The 17,772-nt window shown below is 39.9% G+C and overlaps 1 protein-coding gene across 1 annotated transcript in view; it reads left to right on the top strand.

Moving 5' to 3' along the window:
- The first annotated feature begins 3,963 nt into the window (after positions 1 to 3,963).
- Positions 3,964 to 17,772, top strand: part of lama1 (laminin, alpha 1) — a 34,353-nt gene continuing 20,544 nt past the window's right edge. The window contains exons 1-8 of the mRNA XM_057322222.1: positions 3,964 to 4,193; positions 8,053 to 8,223; positions 8,349 to 8,461; positions 12,015 to 12,257; positions 12,504 to 12,683; positions 12,790 to 12,879; positions 13,143 to 13,260; positions 13,378 to 13,556. Of these exons, the coding sequence (XP_057178205.1) occupies positions 4,112 to 4,193; positions 8,053 to 8,223; positions 8,349 to 8,461; positions 12,015 to 12,257; positions 12,504 to 12,683; positions 12,790 to 12,879; positions 13,143 to 13,260; positions 13,378 to 13,556 (1,176 nt within the window). The 5' untranslated portion in view covers positions 3,964 to 4,111. The remainder of the gene's footprint in view (positions 4,194 to 8,052; positions 8,224 to 8,348; positions 8,462 to 12,014; positions 12,258 to 12,503; positions 12,684 to 12,789; positions 12,880 to 13,142; positions 13,261 to 13,377; positions 13,557 to 17,772) is intronic.

Raw genomic sequence — 17,772 nt, 5'->3', positions numbered from 1 at the left:
ATACTATGATTGATGTGTAATGCATCACTTAAATGTCAAGTCAAGTCAACTTGCAACTTACAATTTTCATTGTTACAAAGCAGCTGTACATGAGACATATTGACTATAGGCAAAACATTTAAAGTTATACCTGTAAAAACAAGATGATGATCTCTAAATGATCTCTTACATTCTGCTCCTTAAGATCATTGGCTGTTTTTTTCTACCAGCCGCTGACATGCACCAGCAGCTAACAGACTGTCCGTTCTGGCAGTATTACTCAGACACAGGTCCAGCTGGGTGACGTGCTCACTGCTGCCTCGGGCCTTTAGTTGAACTGAGAGAATGTTGCCAGACTGGCACCAGAACCGGCCCAAAACCATCTGCAAATGAGCTTCAGCTGTGAAAGAGTCCGTCTGCACCATCAGAGTCTTCAGGTTTTAACTGAAGCCAGACGGAGCACAACCAGAGACCAATCTGATGAAGACAAACACAGCCAAAACTGTCATTCCCACAGAAACCTCATGAGGAACCAGTACAGAACTTCATACTGAGAAACTCATTTTACAATCAGACAGACTGAGGTTATAATGATATTTACAGATACAAAACACTGCATTTATACAGCTGTATAATCAGATTCATAAAGTGAAAATATCTTACTTTAATTCTCTTAAGACACCCGAAGCCCGGTTTCACAGACAAAGCTTAGCTTAAGCCAGGACTGACTTTGGTAAATTAGAATATTTAAGTGGCTTTTAATGAAATGCCTTAGATAAAAACATAACTGGTGTGCATCTTGAGACAAAACAATGGCACGGACATATTTAAAGTTATGGCATTTATTTTCAGTCAAGACATCTCAAACTGGCACTTTAGTCTGGGACTAGTCTTAAGCCTTGTCTGTGAAACCGGGTAGGGCTGCATGATTATGACAAAAATCATAATCACAATTATATTGGCCAATATTGAGATCCCGATTATTTAACACGATTACTCACTAAGTTTTGAAACAACATAGAAAGAAAAAAAAGGCTTTTAAACTGAATTCAACTGAAAAATAAATGTAAAGAAATAGCACAGCTGAACCACAGTAAAAGAATGGGGTGCGCTGTGGTTTTATAACACGAGAAAAGAGAGGATCCTTGCAAAATGGAATGCGGCACAATAATAGTTTTACCTCGAATATTTTGTTTTTGTAACTGTTGAAGGCCAAAATTGACCATTACGATTAATTTTCCATTAATTGCACAGCCCTAAAACCGGGCATATATTATATTATAAATAGTGATACATATGTGTCCCATCCTGATAATGAAGCATTCATCAACATCAGCACAGTTCACCCGTCTGCAGTCAAGCAGCATTCATTTCAGGACTGTATAAGTACAGTAAACTTACAAACCAGACTAACCTGACCTTCTCTTCGTAACAACCATTATCAAAATATAAAGCCAGCCCAGCTTTACATCTCCTCACATCACTACTACAAACAAAGACTGGTTAACAGACTTTATGTTAAAATATCAGTAACTGTTGTTCATGTAATGAAAGATAATAAACTCCCTCTTATTCTTATGATCTCTTATAGTAATAATAACTGCAGTAGCTTCAGTATTTTGTCAGCAAGACTAAAGCAGAAAGTAAAAGGAGAAAAGCGCTCCAGTCCAGACAGACTGCAGTTAGTTTACAAGCCCTTTACTGCCCCCTGCTGGAGAGCTGATGTCACTGACGTCACTGCTCACTCGTGTGAGAGATCAGTATTGGTAACAAATAAGATACGAAAGTCTATCTAATTGTGTAGATACACAGTTATGAGTTATTATATTACTGAAACACACTGATCATTTGAATGACAGTTTTCTCTAATCGCTGTTAATAAGAACTGTGATTCAACCTTCTGCATTTCAGGTTGGTCTCCAGTAGATGGCAGCAAAGCTCGAACAAACAGCTATTTCACTTCCCCGAAAGACCTTATTAATACTGAACCATAAAAAAAGAAAAAATAACAATAAAATATCTAGAACTCAGTGTCACATTTCCCGAAATTACTAACTCTAAATTCTTGGCAAGATAACAAACAAATGTTATCATAGTTTAAAGTAAAATCAGATAAAGGTATAAAACCAGATATAGAGGAATGAGGAAAAGAGAGCACCCTTGAGACTCATCAGATCATGCAACAGCACAATAGGTAGAGATCATTGCGTCAGCAGCATTACATTATACTAGGGTTGTCACGGTACCATAAACATGTCTTACGATCCTATACCAGCTGAAGTACCTCGATACCAAGTAGTATCACGATGCTGTGCCATGTTCATAATTCAAATCTATACAAAAAACACAGATTTAGATGAAACATTTTGTATTTACTATAGTAAACTGTATTATACTTTGCACTAGAATATTTTGTAGTATTAACTGTAGTAATGGGATAAATTGTAGCAAATACTGTAGTATACTTAAATATTTACAATGGTAAGACTCAAAAACACTAGTGTCTATGAGTTTTACTAGTTTACTGTAGTAAATACTAAAGTGCAGTAGATCATTTTTCACGTAGGAACTAATTCAAATGTTGGACAAATTTAATTGATACCGCAGTCTTTATAAATAGAAATATTAGGCTTACTTTAAATGCAGAAATAAGACGGCCAGTAGGTGGCGTTAATTTTACACGGAGTTAGGGAATCATTTAACCAACTCGTTCAAATCGCTAATTTGAATCATTATCTCGTCCGAGTCATTCAAAACACACATTCATTTAGGAGATAAACACCGCAAAAAGGCAGATGTAAGTGTTCAAATGAGCATTAATGCGCATATGCAACATTACCTACGGTACTACAATATTACCGTTTCAAAAATATTGAGGCATCGCGGGTATTATTAAGCTTTAGCATCGCGATGCTACCGTAGCACTGGTACACCGTGCAACCCTACATTATACTGATAAAATGCTTGAATGCACTGTATGTAAGTCACTTTAAATTAAAGCGTCTGACAAATGCATACATGTACGCATGTTTTATAGATATTACATACATAGTAGTTTGACCCCTCGATGTAAAGTTTTAACCGCACGTGTCCATCAGACATCAGTCTAGAAAGCTTCAACAAACACAAGTTGGCGCTGTTTCTCACGTGAGCTGTGGAGTGCTCTAAGCGCGTGGGGGTGTTTGCTGTTTAGTGATCTCAGAAGGATCAATGCGCACCAAACGGCCAGTCAGTGTAAAAACATTACACATTAATAAATTACTTCTCTTGAAAGTTTCCCATATGGTCAGAGTGCGTTCCAGGTCAATTTTAACATTATAAACTCGCCATCCCTTCCGTTTTTTCTGTCTCGGGTAAATTCAATGTGATGCAGCAGTGTTTACGCAGACGAAGCGAAAACTTAAGAATAGACCATAGGAACGTAAAAATTAATACTGTAGTAAACTACTCACACGTTACGTTACTAAATCTGTCAAGATCGACGACGATTGACGGGTGCACAAAATACTAATAATACAGACCTTTACGCAGTTTATGTGCTTTGTTACCTTTAAAGATCTGTTTCTTGTAAATTACCCTATTATCATGCGGATGTAAACTCCATAATGTATGTTAACGTAGTTTTCTCGACGCTTGTGTTGTTTAATCGCCTAACGTTAGTCTAATCTTAACATTTGTGACTGGAAAATGAAATGTTGGGGTGACACTTCTGCTAAGAACAGCAGCTCTGTCACATGCAGGCCACACCATGCATGCGCTGGGAGTTCGCGCCAAAATACTACAAGTAAAAATATTACATATGATCAATAATGATAATGCTTTCCATAGGAATAAAACACGTCACGGATAAGGAACAGGAAACAAAACATGAATACTTTACTCCGTGAAAGGGGTAAACCATTTTACCGACCATTGGTACATTCCAGAACCCCCCCACCGTCGTCCCCTTCAAACTGAACACATGGTTCATTCCGGTCGCGGTGGGATACCCTGTAGCTGCACTGAATGAAAGAGAGTAAAGTTTGAATGAGAGAGGGACAGAAGAAGAGCCAATGAAATTTCATGTAAAACTCTGTTAATTTCAGCAGTAGAGATTTATACTGTAAATTTATCAGTTATTCTGGAGTGACTGATGAAGACGAGGATGAGGATGACGATGCGGGTGCTCGCGCTTATGTGCGCGACACTGATGTGTGTGGAGGGCCAACAGAGAGGTGAGCACACATGTTGTGTTGTTTTATGGGAACTTTTCATAGAAATAATAACTTATATACTAAACAAACTGTATATTTTATTCACCACCCCTAAATACAACCATCGCATAAATAATCTGCATTTTTATATTTAAAAATTTAGTTGGAAAGTTGTTTTTCCTAATGGGAACCAAAAAATGCCCCCACATGATAAAACTGCTATTACTTTCTATATGGGGACATTTGGTCCTCACACTGCAGGGTTTACCCAAGTTACCACACACGCACGCACACACACACACACACACACACACACACACACACACAATGCTTCTAACCAAAGGACATAAGAGAGCAAAAATTCTGTCAGTGAAGTTAAAATATAAAACGCATATAAGTAGTGTAAAATTATATGTTTTCAGTGAATACATTTATGTGGGGTTTGTGCTTGATTCTTGTTTTTGTTGTTTAAACTGTAGATGTTGAAAACTCTTGATTATGTATTGAGTATATAGTGTGGGTGTGATTCCAGTCAGTATTCTTTGTGGTAATGACCACAGAACATCAGAATTTAGAGATGAATCTACACATGTTAATGTTAACGTATTCTGCTGATTGATGTGAAATTTCAAAAAGAAAACATACTGTGGTGTCTGTATACAGTGATCATTATTTATTAGCATTTGAAAGTTTGATGTGGTTTTTAATCAGTGATGTGTAAAGTAGGCCTACCTAAAAGCAATACTTGAGTAAAAGTGAAAGTAACCTTTTAGAATATGACTTGAGTAAAAGTCTTAAAGTAACAGATAAATATTGTACCTAAGTATCAAAAGTACGTTTTATATTAAATCTACTTAAGTATTTAAAGTAAAGTTGAAGCAAACGTGTTTATATTTTTAGCATAAAGATCAAAAATGGTGCTTACATAGAAATGTACAACTTTGAAAAAGCTCTGTCTCAAGCTCAGTGTTTTATCTGGAACAACATGTTGCCAAATTGCTAAACTATCAAAATACAAGTTCAGAAACCACATCTTTATAACTTTACTTTATAACTGTATAAAAGGGTATAGTTCCTCCCACCCCAATATTATCCTTCTAAGAGAACAACTTGGAACAAAATCTGTCTGGCCCTTACTTCTTTCTTTCCTCTCATTTCCCTCACAGTAACAACCCAGTCAGTCATTTTGATCTTCATTGAAACTGAAAAGAATTGCTGTTTATTTTTAAAAGCAGCAGCACATTAAAATCTTGTGTTGAAATTAACCGCAGAGAGCACCTTTTTGCACTTGCACATTGAGCTTTAACCAATGATTAGTTCAGCATTGTCATGGTGACCGGATCGCCAACTTGTCTATTTCAGTTCTGTTTCTGTGCTGTTATTTTGTAGTGACGAACATGCTTAGGGGAAATGTATCAGAGTAAAAGTATACAGTTACGAAATGTAGTGGAGTAAAGGTCTTTGCACATACAGTCCGAAATTTTCGTATGCGTTTTTCGTATTTGGCTCTGAATTGTTCAAAAAGGCCACTCAAAATGCTTGACGGATGCGAAAAACGCATAAAATCGAACCCGGTCCGAATGTTTTTATGACGGACGAAAATATTGGAGGCAGTGTGTAAATGTGATTGACACAACGTGAGGTCGTATTTATTTTTTAACGTGCGGAAATTTCGGACGCAAATTTCGGACTCAATGTGCAATGGGCTTAAAAGTAAAAATCTGCAGAAATATAAAGACTCAAGTAAAGTACAGATACTAGCAAAAAATACTTAAGTACTATACTTAAGTATTTTTACTTCGTTACATTACAACACTGGTTTTAATTCAATTATCAGAAGTAATATCGGCTGTTGTCGGAGTATTTGCACAGACAGTAAAGCAGCGTTGGCACATTGATGTGATTTCTCACCCTCGCGTTTGTTTAACATGTTTAATGTTGTTGTAGCTGTGACCCATTTGAGTCCTGTGAGGGGAAAGGGAAGTTGACGTGTCATGTGATGTGATCAGTCTTTTGTATTTATTTTAGCTGAATGTATATGTGAGATTAAAGCTTCGTAAGGTCACGTGAGAGTTCTGCGTGTGATTGATATAACAGCTAATGCTGCGGCTGGAATGGTTTATTTCAGCGCATGTGTTCTTATGAAGCTTTTCATCTTATTTCAATTCCGCACATTTTCATGAATGTTATGTGTGATGATATTATTAAACAGTTCCATAACCGATGAGGTGATGGAAGTAGAACACCACAGGAATAAAACATGTGCAATCCTAGAGAACAGAAAACTAGTTTTTGTCTTTGCAGACAGCGTGGGTGAAGATCTGTGTCTGTGAAAAATCTTTTTTGAAGTGCTCCAGAAAACTGTATGAATGCTCTTTATGTGTGTTTATCTAGAATCAGAGGTTTGGAGCTGAATCGACTGAATCACATTGTCTGGTTGTTATCAGATCCACTTACTGATCTGATGACAGACTCTGTTCACATGTAAATTCTGCAGATCTGTCCTGGAGACTCTTTGATAGGCTTAACTACTTTTCTTCAAATGGGATTTTACAGGTTTTTAATCTCCTCTTTTAAATGATGACTCTTTCACTTCTGTATTCATTAGCTTCTTTCAGCTTACAGTGTCCTACCTATAAAATATAAAGATAGGGGCATCTTCAAAAAGAGACTAAATTTAAGGTCATCTGGTTGTTTTGTGTGTTATGTTTTGACTGTCACTCATGCTTTTTATAGTAATCATCATTATAGAAAAACATTTAAAAACAAATGAACTACAGTAAGATTGAATAAGAGCGTCACAATATTCATTGATTTTATAATGTACTGTAGGGATGAAATGATATGTTTACATGACTGTAAGCTACTTCCAAGCGTACTGAACCGAAGGCTTTAGAGAATGAGCCGTTAAGGGTCCGAGGCGTCAATTATTCCTGACTATTGTGTTAAGCTGCAGTAAACGCAGACCCCCGCTCCGCTTTCCCACCAATGGAACCCATAAGCTGCACTGACGGGGGTCTTCTTGAAATAAAACATCCTTCTCATGTATATCTCGCCTTTGTAAGATGTCTTCCTGCACTGCTGTTTAGAATGATATTATGTTGCTTCTCTTTCGTCTTCATTTTATGACCCTAAAATAACCAAACATCAAGTTCACATAAACGCAAGCAAACACTCCTTCTGATCTTTATTATGGTCTATAAATGAGTATTTTGTCAGAAGGGAGTTTTATCTGGTCTAAAAAGTGTTTGTTTGTGATTGCGAGTGTTGTTCAGCGAGTGGTTTAAATGCGACTCTCAGCGTATCCGTGACATGCAAACGCAGGACAGATGTCTCGCAGCAGTCTCGTCATCTGTGTGCTGTTTGAAGTCTCTGTGTGTTCAGCATCACTACAGGGGTCCATCAAACACCCCAACATACACACACATGACCTGTGGGTGAAGACAAACCTGAGCCGTGAAGGATCACTATCATCTCATCAGCAACACCTGACAATCACATTTCATTACCAGTCATCAAGGTTAAAATCATTTTAAATCTCTTACATGGTGACTTTAAGGAGAATGTTGTTGTGTTCTTGAGTTTGGGACCTCACTGTATTTATGAGCTGTGGCATTGGTCATCTCAATCTAGAATGACCCTGAAGGGAAGACGGCCTTCAATGTCTCCCTCTCATGAAGCTGTCAGTAAGGATCAGTCAGGACTCTTCACATTAAAGAGCTGTTCATGAGAATTGATTGCTGTCTGACGTCTGAGACGTCTTATTTGTGTCATGACTCGCAGACAGGCGGGGACGGGGTCACTCTTCAAAGAAACTGAATGGTTAAGGGGACAAATGCACAGATGTGGTTTTGGAAACATTCTCTGTCTGTACTTCCAGGTCTGTTTCCTGCTATCCTGAACCTCGCCAGCGATGCAGATATCACGACTAACGCCACGTGTGGTGAACCCGTTTCTGAGATGTACTGTAAACTAGTGGAACACGTTCCTGGAAGACGAATCCGTAACCCTCAGTGTCGCATCTGTGATGCTAGCAGCCACAATCCTAAAGGTACCGTCAGCTCATCAACCACTTTTAAACACTGTAGATTTATATAGAAGCCGAGATTTCATGTGCATTCCTACCTTATTTACAGCTAAAAACCTGTTTAACGTTTTCTGCTTTATTATTAACAGAACAACACCCCATCACCAACGCCATCGACGGCACCAACCAATGGTGGCAGAGCCCGAGCATCAAAAACGGCCGTCAGTTTCACTGGGTCACCATCACTCTGGACTTAAGACAGGTACACATAAAGACACTTTTAAGTCTGCTTCAGTGAATTTGCGTTTATGGAGTGTCCAACAACAAGTTTACGCACGTGCAAAAACACTTTCATTTTCTAATAAACATCATTTATTCTTACCTTACTTCTTGATTCGTTCGGCGATTCATCCGTCTAATCCCCTCCTTTCTGTCAGCTCACTCTGATCTGATTGGTCAGATGGTCTAGTCTGCTGTGATTGGTCTACTGCATGCAGTGTTGCAAATGGAACGTAGGCGGGCATTACAGTGATGCAAATCTGACCCGGAACTGAAATGAGAACGACAGACGACTCGTTCGCGTGATTCAGAGTCGACTCCTTTTTCCCCAAGCCAATAACTTTGTTATTCGTTCACTTTCGGCTTTACAACTCGGCAGACTGCTGACATTCACACACGGCAACATGACACACCGCATGAAATGTCATTTTAAGGACATTGTAATCGTGACTCTTTAACCATTAGGGATCAGTGTGTAATATGTTGTGTGCTGGAATGTTGTGGTTTAAGGTTTAGTGTGTCTCTCTAGACAAACAGAGTGTTGTTGTGCGACGGCCCCTGAGGGTCTCTAATCTCTTCAGATCTCCTCCCCCCTCCCCAGCTAGCTCTGCTAGGGTACAATTAGCACAGCATTCAGTTAAACAGTGTGTTCGTAATGATGGCAGGGTGAATGTAAAGACAGCGTTCACTGAGAAACTGAACCACAGCATAACGTTTAATGTTAGCAGAGAAGTTTTCTGTAGAACACACACATACACATTCCTTCTGCAGATCAACACAAAGACGATCACGGGTCACTCGTGTGTTCATGTGCAAATTAACCTTCAGCTCTTTTGTTTAGTGGAATCTACTGCAACATCCAAACACTGCGAGCGCAGCTTCGTTTACTGTAGTGTATTCAGTTAAATCATGCAAAATTACAGACATGTTTCAGAATTATAATTCACACAATAAGATCATATCTGGATGAAGATGATATTACTGACTGATACAATCACTGTACTCAGGTACCGCAAGAGGAGTTCATGTAGTTGAAATAATGTAGTTACCTCACAAGAGTTCATTTGGAGAACGTCTGAAACATTCCAGTATTTAATGAACGATTTGATTCCTGTCTGGACTAAACCACAAGCCCTGTAGAAACATCACTGAGGTCTTTCATTTATAAACGCACGCTAACTCAACGTTTCTGTGTGAATCTGCTGATGCGGCACTAGATGAGAGCAATGACCACAGGCGTGTCTGCAGTAAAGATGAGTCAATCTATTGTCTTGTCTCTTTACTGGGGCGGCGGGGGATAATTCAGACGACCCCAGTGACCCTCCGGCTGTGAGTGCAGGATTACACATGCTAATGTCACACACCTGGAGAGAGAGAGAGGGGGTGCACTCGGGTGACTTTAAAAACTCTTTCAACACCTTAAAATCACATCACAGATCTCCTCTCTCTCTCAAAGCTTTGACCTCACAAGATCCTGTAGAATACAAAGATATTGTTTCTGTTTATAAGCGTGAATCATTCAGAGTCAGATCTATAAATCAGACAGATTGTGATTTCTCAGTATTTAGATGTTAAAGTTACTTTGAGTTTGTCTGACATGCACAAGTAGATCACACCGGAGGTGAAACACAATCATAAAACACTTCTGAAGTCTGAGCAACAAACATCACAGAGCAAACCACATCTTCACAGGTGTGTGCGTGCGCGCGCGCGTGTGTGTGGGCCGCTGCAGCTGTTGAAGAAGTGTTTGGACATCAGATGTGTGTTTACATTGAGACCAGCGTGAGATGTTTGTGTTGTCTTGTGTGTTTGGACAGCATGTGTTTATTAGCTAAAGATGCTAATAGTGTTTAGTTCAGAGATGTTTCTCAGTGTTTCTCTTCATGTTAATCACACTCTGAGTCTAGTTTGTGTGTGATTTCTGTCTGACAAATCCAGACACCCTTGAGTGTATCTAAACACACACGACACATTGTTTTATGTCTGTGAGGTCACAGGAAACATATCATGATTTATTTTGTCTAACGTGTAAAAGTGGTCTAAACCTCCATCAGTCGCTGGTCTTAATGTCTACATGTTTGCTTTAACACTGTTCTTCTGTGTTTCAAATCTTTACGCCAGTCTGATTTGTTCTTTATAAAGCTCTATCCCAGCACTACTTGGTTTCCCTAGCAACCATCCCATAATTTCGCCATAGACTTGCCTATGATTATCACAGGTTTATCTCAGTACTTCATCATGTCAGTGATGTTTGGATGGAAACAGTGGTCTGTAATTTATCTTTTCACATTTCCACGCATTGATGTCTGAAGATGTTCCTTTAAGGATTCTGGGATGTGCACAGATCAAAGTGTTTATAAACTCTCAGTACCTGCAGAGAGACACACACGTACAGGTGTTTGTTTATGTCTCACTTTTACATCCAGTAAACACGACACTCGACAGACTCAGATATATTCAGATATTCAAGATTGAAATCATCTGTCGGAGCCAGGTGGTCGAGTGGTTCGTGCTCCGACATGTGGCGCCGGTGCGTCCTGGGTGACCCGAGTTCGAATCCCGGCTCGTGGTCCTTTCCCGTTCCTACCCCCTCTCTCTCGTCCACTTTGCTTCCTGTCCTCTCTGAAAAAGAGTCTCTCTCTCTGTCAAATAAAGGCAAAAAAAACGCCAAAAATAAATCTTAAAAAAAAAAAAAAAGATTGAAATCATCTGCAGGACAGTGTGTGTTTCATCTAAGTCCATAAACTACATTAGATGAAATTGTCTGAAGAGATTGAGTGTGATTTGAGTTCTGAAGAGAAGATGCACATGTGAAACAGATGTGATGAGCTCAGCGAGGTCTCCATCAGAACTCAGAGTGACACACACGGGGTCAAAGGTCACAGGATCATCAGACTGACGATCAGTGTTGGATGTAACTAGTTACTAAGTAATTAGTTACTGTAATTTAATTACTTTTCCATTGAAAAAGTAAAGTAAGGGATTACTCTTATGTTTTCTGTCATTTAATTACAGTTACTTCTGATGTAACTAAACTAAATACTTTGTGTAACGTGTGTGCAATAGTGGAATTGACATCAAACTTTAAAGACTAACTTTAAAATCTGTGCTTTAATGTATAATTCTCACATTTGTAATACTTTGGTCAGTTAATAATACTACTCTATGTAGTTTATATTATTTATTTGAATGAATTAAATAAGCCATTTCATGTCTATCCTTGAATCACTTAACTAATCAAGGTTGATGTAGGATATAGAAAGTAATTAGTAATAAGTAACTAAATACTTTTTGGAGAGAGTAATTTGTACAGTAATCTAATTACACTATTGAATATGTAATTAGTAACTAGTAATTAATTACTTTTTCAGAGTAACTTATCCAACACTGCTGACCATGAGCTGAACTTTCAGCTGATGATTGTAAACACTCTTGAGTTGCTTCAGCGTGGTCTCATCAGAAATAAGTCCCAAACCGTCCAGATACTTGAACGAAGCTCGACATGACCAGACGTCTGTTTGTTCTTCCTCCTGCAGGTCTTCCAGGTCGCTTACATCATCATTAAAGCAGCCAACTCTCCGCGACCCGGGAACTGGATTCTGGAGCGTTCTCTGGACGGAGTGAACTTCCAGCCGTGGCAGTATTATGCTATCAGTGACACCGAGTGTCTGACCCGATACAACGTCACCCCCCGCCTCGGCCCCCCTACATACAAGAGGGACGATGAGGTCATCTGTACATCCTACTACTCGCGTCTGGTGCCGTTGGAGCACGGCGAGGTGAGCGGTGCATGCTGGGTAACCCGGCTGGGTCACAGCTGTGTAACTTGTGTGAATGATGACGTGTCAATGAGAAAACAGTTTCAGAAGGTTGAGATGAGTTTCTTTCATTTGTTAGGTGATGTGGAAACAACAGACGTTGGATTCTGAAGCAATATTTACACCTCACCGTGTTCAGATGTTGAATAGACGGTGTTTAAAGAGCTACAGCAGTTAATAATCATTCAAATTCTCATCTCTGTACAGATCCACACGTCTCTGATAAACGGCCGTCCCAGCGCAGATGATCTGACCCCAGAACTGCTGGATTTCACGTCTGCACGATACATCCGTCTGCGTCTGCAGAGAATACGCACGCTCAACGCTGACCTCATGACCCTCAGCTACAGAGACCCTAAAGATGTAGATCCCATCGTCACCCGACGGGTATGAAGCACATCTGATCTGCTGCGGTCCTGAGCCTTATTCCAAAAAATACTCCTGTCCTGACACTGAGGAAAACGTCATCTCTGTCTTTCTCTCTTGTTTCCAGTATTATTACTCTATCAAAGATATCTCCGTGGGCGGGATGTGTATCTGTTATGGCCACGCCCAGAGCTGCCCATGGGATCCTGTTACTAAGGTAACAGTGCACACACTGGAGCGGAAGCTGTCAATCATGTCACGTTCTTTTCATTTCCCCCCCACTGTGTCCCACTGTGTGATGTGTCTCACTGTCTTCTCATTTATGACTCCTCGTAAGCAGCAGTGTGTGTGTGTGCGTGCGTGTGTGCACGTGTGTGTGTGTGGTCTCGTGTGACAGCTCACAGGATATTTTTGCTCTTCACTCTCTCTCCTGCTGTTTGTTGTGTGTGTCTGATTGTGTTCTCATTTGTGTGTCCTCAGAAGCTGCTGTGTGTGTGTGAGCACAACACGTGTGGGGAGAGCTGTAATGAGTGTTGTCCTGGATATCATCAGGAGCCGTGGCAGCCCGGAACACTTTCAGTTGGAAACACATGCAAGAGTACGACACACACACACAAAACACTTACTTCATGCGGAGTGTAGTGTCGTTTTTTTCGTTGCATTTTGTTGTGCAATGTGATGTGATAGTTCACCTAAACACACTTTCACCCATCAGAGTGTAACTGTCACAATAAAGCGGACGACTGTTACTACAATCAGACGGTGGCCGATCTGAAGCTCAGTATGAACACACACGGACAGTTTGTGGGAGGAGGTTTGTGTATGAACTGCTCGCACAACACTGCTGGGGTCAACTGCCAAACATGTGCTGACGGATACTACAGACCACACGAGGTACCTGCTCTTATCTCTCTCTCTCTCTCTCTCTCTCTCTCTCTCTCTCTCTCTCTCTCGTGGTGCATGCTGGGAGTCTGTGGGTGAGAGTGAAGTTGTGAAAGTTCACTTATATTTTCTACATTTTTCCAGTTTCTTTTCTGCATGGCTTGGTTTTTTTTTGTGAGGATACGAGTTGTATTATTACGAGGCAATATTATTATGGGAGGTGACTGGAACTGTACTGAGAAATTTATTGTTGATCGCACCACAGAAGAACCTCATTTTCAGACTTCATCTCAACTATCATAAATATTCAGAGAGACAGAAATCTTGGATATGTGGCGGATTAAAAATCCACAAGTAAGACAATATACTTGGGTAAAAGTGGTAGATAATAGAGTTAGCGCAGCACGTTTAGATAGGATTTATGTTTCTAATGATTTAAGCAGTCGAATCATTGATTGTTTTATCATTCCAGTGGGTTTTACAGATCATCATTTAGTTTCTCTTAATATAATTATGTCTAAGTGTGCTAAGAAGTCTTCTTACTGGCATTTTAATACCAGGTTGATTCAAGATGTACATTTCTGTAAACATTTTGAAACGTTTTGGCAACAATGGAAGATGTGTAAAGGCTCTTTTGAAAGTTTGAAACAATGGTGGGAAATTGGGAAGATAAACACAGGGTGTCCGCGGATCCTTAAAATGTCTTAAAAAGTCTTAAATTCCATAATGTCAAAATAAGGCCTTAATTAGCATTAAAATGTCTTAAATCCGCGTTTCCAAGGTCTTAGAAATGCAGTCGAACCGACACCGTAAAGAAGATTTTATTTTTGTTTTAAAATCATGTACGTCTATTTGTCACGCAGAACAAAATAGGCGGAACCAACTAGCAAATAACACGTTCGGGGGGTTTGTTAGGTGAGTGGACTGGACATTACCACATGGAGAAAAAGTTGGAGCTTTAGCCATGGGGAAGTGCAAAATTGTTGCTATGAAATTGGTCTTAAATTTCATTCTGCACGGTATTAAAAAGGTCTTAAAAAGTCTTAAATCTAACTCTCAGAAACCTGCAGATACCCTGAAACATTAAGTTGTTTTGTCAACAACACTCTGCTAATTCCACAAACAAGTTGAGAGAAACTATTAATTCTATTGAGAAGGACGTATCTTCCATAGAGGTGGAATTAACTGACTCTTCTCTCTATACTGCTGATCAGTGTGATACTGATTGTGCGGAACAGTTATTTCAAGATTTGCCTCAGATAGACTGTGATTCTAAGACTGCACTGGATACTGAACTGTCTTTTCAAGAACTTACTGCTGCACTTGGTCTGCTTGGTACCACGCCATCCCCTGGCATCGATGGGTTGCCATCTGAATTTTATAGGCGTTTCTGGAACATTATTGGTCAAGATTTATATGAAGTTCTTTGTGAATGAAGTTCTTTCTTGTCTTATCTTTGTTACCAAAAAATGGTGATTTATCCCTTCTAAAAAATTGGAGGCCCGTAGCCTTACTGACCACAGAATATAAAATCAGACTTAAACATCTTAACTTAATTATACATAAAGATCAAACTTATTGTATTCCAAAAAGGACAATAATGGATAATTTGTTTCTTATTCGGGATATTTTAGATATTTGTAAAGATTTTAAAATGAATGTCGGTCTAATTTCCCTTGATCAAGAAAAGGCTTTCAATCGTGTTGATTACAATTATCTTTTTAATGTTTTGAATGCGTTTGGTTTTGGTAAATGTTTTATAAATTGGGTCAAATTACTGTATACAGATGCTGCTTGTATTGTTAAGGTGGGAGGTGGATTAAGTTGTCCAATCCCAGTTTCTAGGGGTATTAGGCAGGTATTAGGCAGGGATGCCCTCTATCGGGACAATTGTATAGCATAGCTATTGAGCCTCTTCTTTTAATTTACGTAAGGTTTTGTCTGGTTTTACTTAACCTCTTTGCTCTCAGGGTTCAGGAATCACTGTAAGTGCTTATGCTGATGATGTGACTGTGTTTGTGAATCATGCAAAAGACATTAAGGCGCTGTCCAATCTACTTAACGTTTATGAAAAAGCCTCATCGGCTAAAGTTAATTGGGATAAAAGGGAGGCAGCACTTTTCTGAAGGTTTTCCACAGTTACCAGGTAATCTTAGTTGGAAAATGGATGGGGTTAAAGATTTTAGGTATTTATTTAGGATCAAGTGAGCACCAAAAGCTAAATTTGGAGGGTGTAGAGTGTGTACCCGATTGTCTCGATGGAAATGTTGCTACCCCAGCTGTCCTACAGGGGAAGAGTCTTAGTTGCTAATAATTTAGTGGCTTCTACTCCTTGGCACAAACTGGGGGTACTCCAGCCACCTGCAGGACTAATTCACAACATTCAGAGGAGGTTGGTGACTTTTTTTTGGTCAGGACAACACTGGATACGATCGTCTGCTTTGTATCTTCCAGTACAGGAAGAGGGCCAGGTCTGGTGGACATAAAATCAAGTCATTTCAATCAATTGAAATGACATTTCGATTAGAAACAGCTCAAAGATTATTGTATAATAACAACTCTGCGTGGATGGACACTGCAAAATGTCTCTGGTCTGGTGGAATGGGCTTTGATAAACGCAGTTACAGGAGACTGCAATGGTGGATCTTACCCCTTTCTATAGATCAGTCTTGGAGGCTTGGAAGGTTTTTTCCATTTCAAGACCATCTGATTTACCTGCTCGGTATTGGCTACCAGAGGAGCCATTGTTCTTTAACTCCTTTTTGCCTTCGAGACTGTTGACTTCTGAAAATGTGCGTATGCGGCTGTTGGCAGCCAGGTGCAATAAGCTGGGACATATCCTGAAAAGTGACGTGGAGGACTTGAGTCAAAGAGGTGGGGTAAACTCAATTTGTTTCATACAAAAGTGCATTACAGAAATATCTATGGGATTGAGAGCGGATTTTATGACTTTTCTGGAAAACCCAGCTGTTTTAAGTCAATGGACAATGAGGCGTGATTACATATTTCCCTCAATCACTGTTAGCGCGGCTCTGCAAGGCTGGGAAGAAGATGAAAGTTGTTTGCTGTCCTTCAGTACTCCAGTTTTGGAAAATTTCGAGACTGTGGGGAAAAAATCCCTTTACCTGATATGTGTCAAAGTCTCTAATATACAGTTGTTGAATGAAGTTCGTTTGACAAGATAGACGAGTTTTTTGGACTGGTTTCTTCCCCTAAAGGCTGCTGGCGTTCTCTTTACAAACGTCCGATTGATAAGCGGACAGGTGACCTCCAGTGGAGGATTGTGCATGGAGCAGTAGCTACAAACAGACATGCGGCACACCTCAATCCTAGTGTTGGGGTGGGTTGTCCATTTTGTTCTGAGACAGAATCAGTTTTTCATCTCTTTGTACAGTGCTTACGTTTGGGTGATTTATTTGATTTACTAAATAATTGGGTTTTACCCTTAGGTGAAGAATTTTCAATTGTTCATTTTTGGTCCCAAGTATTCAGCTCAGAAGAAAAATGTGTTGGTTTCAATTAACTTTTTATTTGGTACTGCAAAATCTGGAAAACACAGAAAACAAACTTTTGGACCAGGGGTCTGTGAGTGTATATGTTCTTGGGTCTTGTAGCTTCTCGACTGAGAATTGAGTACGCTTACTACAGGTCAGTGGAATCTTTGCCAATGTTTATGGAAATATGGGGGATAAATGATGTACGCTGTATGAAGATGACTTGGTCATGAGTTTCTCAAAGTGTAAATTGTTATTTTGTGTTTTTATGTAAATTAATTGTTTTTTAAGGTGAACTTAAAATCTCTCCCTCCCCCTCTCCCTCCCTCCCTCTCTCTCACTCCCTCTTCCTCTCCCTCCTTCCCTCCCCCTCTCCCTCCCTCCCTCTCTCCCTCTCTCTCTCTCTCCCTCCCTCCCTCCCTCTCTCTCTCTCTCCCTCCCTCTCTCTCTCTCTCTCTCTCTCTCTCTCTCTCTCTCTCTCTCTCTCTCTCTCTCTCTCTCTCTCTCTCTCTCTCTCTCTCTCTCTCTCTCTCTCTCTCTCTCTCTCTCTCCCTCTCTCTCTCTCTCTCTCTCTCTCTCTCTCTCTCTCTCTCTCTCTCTCTCTCTCTCTCTCTCTCTCTCTCTCTCTCTCTCTCTCTCTCTCTCTCTCTCTCTCTCTCTCTCTCTCTCTCTCTCTCTCTCTCTCTCTCTCTCCTCTCTCTCTCTCTCTCTCCCTTGCCTCCCTCTCTACTCAC

Source organism: Triplophysa rosa, linkage group LG23 (assembly GCF_024868665.1).
Source record: "Triplophysa rosa linkage group LG23, Trosa_1v2, whole genome shotgun sequence".
NCBI classification, from domain to species: Eukaryota; Metazoa; Chordata; class Actinopteri; order Cypriniformes; family Nemacheilidae; genus Triplophysa; species Triplophysa rosa.
This window is presented reverse-complemented; position numbering and strand designations above follow the sequence as displayed.